Source organism: Acanthisitta chloris, unplaced genomic scaffold (genome assembly GCF_000695815.1).
Source record: "Acanthisitta chloris isolate BGI_N310 unplaced genomic scaffold, ASM69581v1 scaffold36412, whole genome shotgun sequence".
Lineage (NCBI taxonomy): Eukaryota > Metazoa > Chordata > Aves > Passeriformes > Acanthisittidae > Acanthisitta > Acanthisitta chloris.
The window spans coordinates 1-11,409 of NW_008660585.1; the positions used below are offsets into that span (position 1 = coordinate 1).

At 38.7% G+C, this 11,409-nt stretch overlaps 1 protein-coding gene across 1 annotated transcript; it reads left to right on the plus strand.

The window, feature by feature from the left end:
- Positions 1–81: 81 nt before the first annotated feature.
- Positions 82–9,730, plus strand: ZCCHC4 (zinc finger, CCHC domain containing 4; the record flags this gene model as incomplete). Its single annotated transcript, XM_009069865.1, has 12 exons — positions 82–200; positions 724–806; positions 1,396–1,671; positions 2,074–2,154; positions 2,466–2,538; positions 3,953–4,103; positions 4,597–4,697; positions 5,719–5,840; positions 6,420–6,495; positions 6,885–6,936; positions 7,842–7,986; positions 9,673–9,730. Coding segments are annotated over 12 exons (1,337 nt in total), but the record flags the coding sequence as incomplete, so codon positions are not given.
- Positions 9,731–11,409: the final 1,679 nt, after the last annotated feature.

Genomic DNA, 11,409 nt, shown 5'->3' on the forward strand with positions numbered 1-11,409 from the left:
ACCCCGAGCGGCTCTGCCCCCGTAACGCGCCCGGTGTCCCCCCCACACCACGTGTCATCGTGTCGTGGCGTTCGTCCCTAGGTCCCACGCTTCTCTTCGCCAAGCCCAGCCAAGGAGAGGAGGAAGGGAGAAGATTCTATGCTTGTTCGGCTTGTAGGGATAGGAAGGATTGTAGCTTTTTCCAGTGGGAAGATGAGAAGGTAAGAGTGGTGTGCTTAGAGGGTCATCGGGGTGGAGCATCTCTGCTGTGGCAAAAGGCTGAGAGAGTTGGGGTTGTTCAGCCTGGAGAAGAGAATCATAAAATCAAACCAGTTGGAAGAGACCTCAAACATCACCGAGTCCAATCCTACCGTGGTTACTAGACCATGGCACGAAGTGCCACATCCAGTCTCATCTTGGAAACCTCCAGGGATGGTGAATCCACCACCTCCCTGGGCAGCACATTCCAATGCCTGATCACTCTCTCTGTACAAAATCTCTGACTAATATCCAGCCTAAACCTCCCCTGGCAGAGCTTGAGTCTGTGCCCTCTTGTCCTGCTGCTGGTTGCCTGGGAGAAGAGACCAACCCCCACCTGACTCCAACCTCCTGTCAGGGAGTTGTAGAGGGTGGTAAGGTCTCCCCTGAGCCTCCTCCAGCCTAAACAACCCCAGGTCCCTCAGCCTTTCGCCACAGTAGAGATGCTCCACCCTAATGACCCATTTATGTGCGCAAATGTTACAGGTATCAGAAACCAGGCTGGCAGCACGGGAGGAATATAACAGACATCATCAGCCTTCTATTACACACAGACAGAACGTGGAAAGGTATTGTCATGTACACTTCAGTAAAAGTGGAGTAACACAAGTTTTTGTAGAGATAACATTTCAGGGTTCTTTAAAATGTGAAAACATGGCAGAAGGATTTGGTCAAATAACTGGTAAATTGCAACTGAAAATAACATGAAACATGTAATTAGAGCATGGTATTTTCAACCCAGGATCCTGGGGGGGTTTAGGGTTTTTTTTTGTGTGTGTATAGTTCTATGTTAGTGCTCATAATGTGCTAACCACAGGTCAGTAAAGTAATACAGTAACATGATGTCTAAATTTTGTGTATAAACATACAGGACTTTGCTGGTAGTTGATGAAATCTTCATTCTGTAATCCAGTGATTTTTGGGGGACTCCAGTTATATTTGGTCACCATATTATATGCGTTTCATGGTGTCCTTTGAGTATTTTTTCAGAAATAATGCATCATTCACATATGGAGTTTTGCAAGAGCACTGGAAACTGCATTGTCTCTTTAAATGCCTGAACACTTGAAAAATATGAAACCCCCTCCATAGCTCCCCTTCGTGTCTTTTATAGAGGCTTTCTCAAAGTTCATTCCCTGTTGTCTTTTGCATTTAAAGGTACAAGAGTTTTGTTTTGTTGCCATTATCAAAGAGGAGATTTTGCCAGGATTGCCAACAATTGTTATTGCCAGCAGAATGGGCAAAACACTCTGATCACCAGTTTCTGTGTGATATCTCCACTGCCCAGTTGAAAAGTCCCAGTCAACTTCTGTATCCGCTGGAGAATAAAAAAACAAATGCACAGTATTTATTTGCAGACAGAAGTTGCCAGTTCCTACTGAAACTCCTCGTTGACTTAGGATTCAGACGAGTGCTCTCTGTTGGAGTGCCCAGGTAAGTCACTGAGAATTGTTACACTTTCAAATAGTATTTCTCCTCAAAACTGTGCAGTTTACTAATGATTGCATATGATTCTCCCATAATAAGAGGTTCACTATGCTTTCATTGGTTGGAATTATCCAAGTACCTAGTGGGGTCTTGCTTTGAGCTCCTAAGATGCAGGAGAAGACAGCAGCTGCACTGTGAATAGCACACACTTAAATGTTGCAGATCTCATGCCTTTTCATCTTTTAAGAGTAACCTATTTTTATAACTTTGAGTATTAACCAAATGGAATAATCCAAATTCCTTTTTCTGGCTTTAGGTTTAGTAAAGCACTAGGCATTCTTGTCTTGCAAGATCATTTCTGAAGCCAGTGATTATATGTTGAATTTCTTTGCCCCGATTGTACTTCAGGCTTCATGAAATGATCCAGTCAAAAGCATCACAAGAGGAAGATTTCAGGGTTAGAAGCCTTCTGCTAGATATTGACTTCAGGTAGGTTTTATCAAACCTTTATCTGTCTGAAGAATATGTACAAAGATTTGTGTTCTTGCTGCTTTGAAAGATAAATTGGTGGTGGTTTTCCCTTTCTTGTTTCTGCATCTCTGTTGCTGCACACATACACAAATGACATCCAGTTTATAAGAAAAGTAATTAGACTTAATAATTCCCAGTATCTGTATGTGTTGTCATAATCATAACCCAGAGATGTGTTTTTGTTAAGGTCTGTTGTCATGCTAAATGCACCTTAGGACAGACAAGAAGTTGTTTATATTTTTCAACTACTATTAAAACTTATTTTACAGATACTCACAATTTTACACAGAGGATGAATTCTGCCACTACAACATGTTCAATCATCATTTTTTTGGTGGAGAGGTAAGGCCAAGTATTTATTAAATGCTTTTGTAAAGAAGTACATGTTGTCGAGGTAGAATTTTATAAGAAAGTCATGGCTAGTCGGTAGGAAACATCATGAGAAAAAGTGATCAACAGCACTGAAAATCAAAGAATAACTGTGCCTCTTCAGTAATTCCTTCCCACTTGATTCAGAGTTAAAGTTGCTTATTAAGTTTATGCTAACTAATGTTGCTTACATACCTTAACTGCTGCTTTTATTAGAAGGACAGTTTGGTGTGAGTTGTTGCCTTACAGAAGTATTCACTAGCTCTGTCCTCGTGTTCCTACCACAGAATTCATTATTTTATTCCCAGTCCAATGGGGATGCTACAGGACTTGATCACTGGTACTTGGGAGGGGAGGAAAGATGAGTTTTTTCTTTATTCCAGACAAGCAAAGTCAAAAGGTTAATCTTGTTGTCATGAAATGAAGTTGAGTGAGTGTAATGGTTAAAGAAAACGCCACATTTCTTTTTCAGTGTCACATTAAGTGCTTCATTTTGAGCTTGTCAGGAAACCTGCAGCTGTAGTAGGACATTTGTTGTAGCTTTGTGCAGTTCCAAACATGAATCTCAAACACTTATCCCAGTAATGTGCCCACTCTTTACTCTTCCTCTGCTATTAGTAAACCACCACTGGTTTGCATAAACGTGTTTGTTTGCGATACCATTCACACCATGTAAATAATTTTCAGATTTTTCCATTCTAAAGGCTAAATTTAAGTGGGATCTTGAAATTAAAAATAATTGTTAGAATGAAATGGGAAGCAGCTCTGAAAGGCCTAACTGTAAATTTATTTAATCCATCACTGTATTCATGTTTTGTGTTTTTGAATTAAAATAAAAAACTCTTCACCTGTATTATAAACACTGTAGTATTCTTTTCAAGGTGTGCAAAGGTGACACCTGTAATAATGCTATATTGTATTGCAGTGCATTCAGGGACTGAATTGCAGCACTCCTGAATGCATATTGGGGTTAAAAATCTGGGTTTGGAATGCAGTAAGATCTAAGTACTAGATGACAGAACAGTGCAGGATGGCAGTGAATACACAGCTTTTTACATTTTCTTTAATAAGAGTCAAGGTTGGATTGACTAAATTTTAAGGGCATGAATAAAATGTATTCTGAACTTTGTTTTCTCTCTATGAAGAACACCTTTTTTCCAAGGTAAATTTAGTATCTTTAGGAAGCTTGAACTGCATCTGCTTTTGACACATTAACTGAACAGGGCACTTGTTTTCAGTGCTTCAAATCTAGTAGGTTTTTTTAAATACTACACAAGAGGAAATTCACTTCACAAGAGGAAAAAAATTCCATCATTTTATTGCCAAAGACAATATTTTAACAGTTCTTGAATCTGTATTTCTGGAAATTAACCTCTATTTCTTACAGGCTGCACATGAAGCTTGTAGGAAATTTCTGAATGAAGACAATGGTGAAGGAGTCATTATGGTCACTGATCCTCCATTTGGAGGTTTAGTGGAAGCACTGGCTTCTAGTTTTAAAAAACTGATGGCAATGTGGAAGGAGACAGAAAAAGAAGGTAGGTATTACAGTCAGATAGGTGGGTTGAGCAGTAGCATCACTATAAGAAAAGTATCTATTTATAAGTCTGTGATTCTTGTTACTCACGTGAATGTGAGCACACTCATCATTTCTAAAGTTGAACTACCATGTATCTAATTTACTCTCCTGATATTTTTAGGTTAGTAATGCCCAATTCTCAAAGGCTGTGTGAAAAAACTTTACCAATTTTTAACATATACTTTGCAATTAAAATGGACTTAAAGGTAGAGAAAAATAAGCTATCAAACCAGTCCCTATCATCACCAGCCTAGGCAGGTGAAAGAGTTATGTGGCACTTACAGCTCTGAGTATATAAAATAGGCCAAAACTTTCTGTTGCTCAAAGGAACTAGTTCATCTGCCCAACATGACATACATATACATGTGTATGTCTTCAGAATGTTTATGGTAAACTTCTCCTTCGTGTACCTTGTTTTTCTCTTATGTACATCTAAGTCTTTTCATTACTAGGTCATGGCAATAGAGAGATGCCCATGTTCTGGATATTTCCATACTTCTTTGAGTCTCGTATTCTTAGCTTTTTCCCAAGCTTCAGTATGATGGATTACCAGGTATATTCCTGCAGTTTATTATGTATCTTTAACTCATCTGTCACTTATCCATTAACTCACTTCTACCAGGGTTTCAGATTTTGAAAAATCAGTACGAATTGCACTAAACAAAATTGCCCTAATTTTGACAGGTGCATCTTGCAGAGTTGAGAGATAACTTGACAAAGTGTTTGGTTTTTCACAGGTGTTGAAATGTCAGTGGGTAGTGCCCAACTCTGGTCAAAAAGCCAAATAAACTAAGGTCTTTCATCTCCAAAACTGCTGGGACCAGAGTAGGATTACAACAGTGGAAGTTTTTGGAATTAATAAATGAACTTGGCCATGATAAAGCAATAATCTGGCATCAGCTTATCCATATTGTATCCATTCTGCACGTTGTTTAAGCACATGTGCATCAGTGAGTTTTGAGTGCTCAGTCACAGGAATTCACCGTGTCAAAGTTTTAATTTTTTTATGTAACAAATCTGCATGAATTTTGACATCATTCTGAACGATGTATTTGTGTCTTGTGAATGGAAATTTGTGGAAGAAAATTGAAATCTCGTTCTAGGCTAGACTCTGCAATCCTGCAGGTGTTCAGGGATGAGAATTTTTGTGACGAAGTCTCTGAAGGCAGTGCTGGAAAAAGCAGTGCTGATTGGATTTGCAGCTTTGCAATTATTCTGAGACAGGTCAAGATGCACATGAAATCTTGTACTGACAGATAGACCAACCAATATAGTTCCTTTTTTATTGCTCTTGTAGAACAACTGCAAACATTGTCTTGGGTATTCCATGCAAAACAGCAAAAAGGGATAAGTAAGGTAGGATTACTGTGTTTAGCCTGATACTGTGGTTGCTCAAATTTAAAAGCAAATGAGACAAAAACTTGCTGCAGAATTTGTAAACTGATTTGGGGTTAGAGCCTTTTATATAAACTTGACCATTTTGTGAGGCACATATAAAGTTACAAATATGTAAGTAGCTCTGCCTGTGTTTAGCATTCAGTTTAAGACTCTTTCTTATGGTTTTATTTTTCTAGGTGGACTATGATAATCATGCACTGTATAAACATGGCAAGACAGGTTGTAGACAATCTCCTGTTCGTATCTTCACAAACCTTACACCAAGTATGATTGTACTCCCTGTAGAAGAGGGTTACAGGTAAGATGAGTGACCGAAGAGTGTGTTCGTTCTTAGGGCATAAAGTCTCCAAAGGACTTTGGGATTGTGCTGGTCAGGATTGCCTTGCCTAACTGGGATGCACATTTTCCTGTCTCATTCTAAGGTTACATATTATATAAGCAATGTGTGGGAGAGCTGAGCACCTAACAAGGAGTTTATATTTTCCAGTGTGGAATGATGAGACTCCTCAGCTTGTCTGTAGGAAATGTTGTATACACACAACATACTCTTTTGTATAAAACAAGAGAGTTTTACAGCTGTGTCTGATAATCAGCTTTGTTGAGAAAGTACTTAATAAAGTGAACACAAAGAAGCACCAGGGCAGAGGAATGGGTTTAGTTTGATACACTACTGCTAGTGTTGTTCATTCAGATTCAAGCACTTGAATTATACTGTGTGGATGAACTGCATTTAAGTGGCCTAAGTGGTCATTGTAGGCATCAGAGACATAGTCTTTAATGCAGCAAAGTGATTTTGCAGTCCTTATGTTTATTGTTAATCTTGTATAAAATGAATTGCTTTGTGAGCAAACAGTGGACTGGTACATTTTTTTCCCAGGTTTTGCAGTGTATGTCAGCGATATGTGAGTTCTGGTAACCAGCACTGTGAGATTTGCAATTCATGTACCTCAAAAGTAAGTGTTTTCACTTCTTTCTGAATAACAGTTTGAGCAGTAGTCAGATAAGCTATGTAACGCTTACTCTGGTGAAAACCTATTCTGATATGCATGTTATTAACTTCACAGGACATCTTTCTTAACCCACTGGGAATTAATTTCTCTTTTCCTGATTCCTTTGTGGTGGGAAGGACAGGAAAAGTTTGCTACTTGCCCCTTACACTTGCTAATTTCAAAATGCAGCAGTTTTGCTGTGGTTGTCACAGATTCTCAGCACTGTTGTTTTCCGAGTTACAGTCCTTCCTACAGAGGCTCTAGTTCTGTAAACAGTGGGGACCATACATCAGTAGATCAGTTTTAAGATAGAATCAGAGGGTTAATAAACAGCATTTATTTGTGTTTTGTAGGATGGCAGACGATGGAAACATTGTGTCCTTTGCAAAAAATGCGTAAAACCCTGTAAGTACGGAAAAATACTTTTCTAAATAGAAAAGTCCAAAGAAACTGAGATTAGAAACCATAAGAAAAAATATTCTATAGAAGTAAAACGTAATAATTCAGCAGACATAGACTAAAGGAAAAATCTCTATTTCACACAAGTTGCTGTTCATTAATTTAGGTGTATTTGAACTGTGTGGAAATGTGCTAAATCCTTGCCAAGGCATATTAAATCCTATTTATATTGGTTATGGGGAAAATGTAATTATTTTGATTGTCATGTAAGTGTTTCCCTGATTTTGTAAAATTTTTTCGTTAGAATTTCAGAAACAAATATGCAGTTACTAAAATGTTTGAAAGAGTAAAGAGTGTGAGTTTCATACACATGCATAGTTGTATTTAAAGCTGTGTTTAAATGGCTGAAGCAATCATTTTTGTCACTGTTACAAAAATCACAGTCTGTATATACCTGGACTATTCTACATGTTAAGACCACATGCAGGATAACAGTTCTAAGGGTAAAATAATTCAGACCTCATTGCACAGTGTATCTAGTGAAGTACCTGGCTGCCTTTTGAAATGTGATAGCATAGTTGTATTTAAAGCTGTGTTTAAATGGCTGAAGCAATCATTTTTGTCACTGTTACAAAAATCACAGTCTGTATATACCTGGACTATTCTACATGTTAAGACCACATGCAGGATAACAGTTCTAAGGGTAAAATAATTCAGACCTCATTGCACAGTGTATCTAGTGAAGTACCTGGCTGCCTTTTGAAATGTGATAAGGGATCAGAGTCTGACTGCATCCATCTCTGAAAAACTAACCCAGAATTAAACACCTGGCCCTGTGGCCTGTATTGACAGTTTCAGAATGATGGTTATAAACATTTTCAAGGTCATAAATCGTGTTCCTTATTTTGCAGCTTGGTTTCACTGTACCAAATGCAACTGCTGTGCCCTTCAGAGCCACAGCTGTGAGAAGGTTAATGCTGGCTGTTTTGTTTGTGGCAAGGCAGGTCACAAACGCAGCACCTGTCCCAGCCTCTCCCACACCAGGACAGCTTGCCAGTAAGTGTGACGTTGCTTTTATAAAAGATTCAGATGAGATGAGGTCTTATTTCATGGAGCCAGTTTAGAAAGAGATGATTTTTGGCTCTAGCTTTCACTATGGCCCACTTGCTGTATTGCTGGGGAGGGTATGATAAAGAGCAGGTTGTTTACTCTGGCTCCCAATTCCTTCACTGTGGCATTTCTCTCAAAACTGATTTATATGGATCACAAACTTGGCAACTGGTGCATAGGAGAGATCTGTCAAGAAGATTGAAAATAGGAGTAATGAAACACTTTTATCCCCTTTGAATTCCTCCTGAAAAGGCAGAGAAAAGAATCGCTATACTGTTTTTATTGCTTTCTGTCTCTTTTGCTTTGTTGTGGCGTATTTTGCCTTTTTCCTTCTGGTATTTCAGGTGCTTTTTGTAGTACAGTCTAAATCTCTGCCATTAATGAGGGTCACATGAAGAAGTACTTTGATTCTTCCATGATTGTCTTTCTGTAACATACAGAATTACATACTTTTATGTATGAGAAATCAAAAAAAAATCGTGTGCAGTGACCTTCAGGTGAAACTAACTGCAAAGGGGAAAGGGGATTTGCTGAGAGATGATCCAGCAGATGGCTCAGTCTTACCACTTTGGAATAGTTGACCCACACTTCTGTGACTTCCTCTCCAGAGTGCATGAGCTTGTTTGTTGTTCTTGGCTTGAGTGGCTGTAGCAGTGGACATGCAAATCCTCCTTCCCAAAAGCTGTTGCTCTGTTGCATAGTGAGATTCAGATCATTAATTAGCCTCTTGAATCAGTATCAAAGACTCATCAGGTGCCTGTTGTATGGTAGAGGAGTGGAGGGATATTGCTTTGTGTCCTACTGTGACATTAAGCTGAGTCTTGGTTAGGGAGTATTAGAGGTAAAAGGTAGTAATGTTTCATCTCTTTTAAAAATTCCATCCCTTAATGGTTTCTCTTTCTTTGCTTAAAAAAAGTAAAAAAGGATGCTAAAAGAAATTCATGAAGCTTCATATTTCTTCTGTCAAGTAAGATACTATTCTGTCACGTATCAGAATGGTTTAGTCCTTTCAGGCCACCAGTTACTTTTGCTGATTTGTTGCAGAAGATAACTTAGATTACTTTTTCTCCTAAAAATTCTGTATGTTTTATTTGCTAAAATTATTCATCATTCTGTGTTACGAAATACATCCTTTGTCAGAGACAGAAAACAATCCATTTGCTGGTTGTATTTAGGTCCTGGATTATTTGCAGGAGACTTCCTAGTGTTAAACTTTATATGCTTTTCTTCAAAGCCTCTCTATTATATATTCATGCATTATATATTCATTATGAAACTCTTTGTGGTTTTTTGTTCCTGGTGACTGAATGTCTGAAGTTTTCCATTTCTGCTTAAAGTCCAAGAATTAAGTACATAAATGAAAGATAATTAATGGCAATAAAGTGGGCAAACAGTTTTAGAAAGTTGAAATCTCATAACATTGTAAGATGGAATGTTCCCTGTACTTTTTGTGACAGTACTTTGCATACTGTCACTGCAGTTCATATACTTAACATGAACAGTTTCAAATTATTCATTTATTAGAAATTTTTATAACCTTTTTTATTTTTTTGTTGAATTTAAAATCCCAGCCAATGTAGACATATGTTCTCCATTTTATTCTAATCTCTGTGTTCCATTTTTGCTTTACAGGCCAGATAAAAGAAAAGGCAGAAAACTAAAGAGGATAAAGATGGGGATCTGTAAGAAGGTCAGTGATGAAGCATGCCATATTCTCCAGGAAGGAAAGAATAAGAAAAAAAAGACATGACTTTTCTTGCTGATACATAGTTATTAATTTATTTTCTTAAGGCTATCCTTTGTTTCCATTTTCTAAAACTGTAAATAATTAACATCCAAAATAAAACTCATTTGAATTGAAACTGACAGTTCCTTTATTATACGTCATTACTGGCACACAAAAACCCCACATGTAAGTGAACTACCACAGCCCTTACCACGTATTTGTATAATGTAACAATTTTGTGTGTTTATGATTAGCTATTTGATTTGGTGAGAATCTGATGTTAAGGAGAGTATTGCTGATAGCTGAGGTGGATGCTGTGGGTTCGAGGTAAGTACTGGGGAACTTGGGGCAAGGGAGGAACTGAGGGTAGTTGATAGTGTCACCAAAATCAGGAATAAAACCCTTTAACACCGGTGTAGCACTAAGAACAGGCATTTTATTTGTTCCAGCACTGGATGCACAGGGGATGCTCTGCCAAGCTGCATCCCAACTGTCCAAACTCTTTACTGTTTATACATTTCAGAAAACAAATAAATTAGTGTTCATTGGTCACAAGTTACCCAGCTCTGTTACTCACTTCTCATGCTAATGATTTTTGGGATTTTCCAGGGGGGTTTTTGATGGTTTCTGGTGGTCCTTCGTGGTTGTTGGAAAGATGCCCATTAGTGTCCTTTCCATTAACTTTGAGTCTCCCTTACATATGTGGTTTTGGCTCAGCTCATTACCTTGTTTGCAGATGATCAAGTTCCTTATCTTGGTCTTGGTTGACTCCTGCTGGCTCCTCTGCACTGCTGCAGGATGGGCTATCACAGGTACAAGAATTTATGTCCTTGGGTGCATTCCTGTCTGAGGCCCTTTGCCACAACTGCCCCTTTGAGACCTAGTTAGTCTTAGATATCTAAATTCTTTTAGCTGCCTTGCTAATTCTGCACCTATTAACACTCCTCTGCTAGTTTTGTAACATAATGACAAACTCTGAATAATACTCTGAAGGAGAAAGTAACATAACTACTTGAAAGTAACACATGACAAGAGGAGGGTGCAAATGGTACAAAGCTGTAAAAATGTAATCTGAGGCGTGTTTGATTTCCTTTCTGTGCATTCTAGGATCTTATAAAGTAATGAATTCCTGCAAAGCCACAGAAGGGATTAAGTAGGTGATACCAGTGTGTAAACCTAGCACCAGGGAGCTGTGCTCCTAGATCCCTGTTCCTTTAACCCACTGGTATGAGTGTGAAGGCACAAATTCCTGGGAATCCAAGCTCTGTTGCAATCCTCTCATGGATTGGTTTTGGATTTTGAATAGATTTGGAGGTTGTAGTCGGGTGGGAGGTTGGTCTCTTCTCCCAGGCATCTAGCAGCAGGACAAGAGGGCACAGACTCAAGCTCTGCCAGGGGAGGTTTAGGTTGGATATTAGGAAGAGATTTTTTACAGAGAGAGTGATTAGTCGTTGGAATGTGCTGCCCAGGGAGGTGGTGGATTCACCATCCCTGGAGGTTTCCAAGCTGAGACTGGATGTGGCACTTAGTGCCATGGCCTAGTAAGCACGGTAGGGCTGGACTTGATGATCTTGGAGGTCTCTTCCAACACGGTTGATTCTATGATTTTATGATTTCTCTCCAAACGGAAAAGGGGCTAAGAA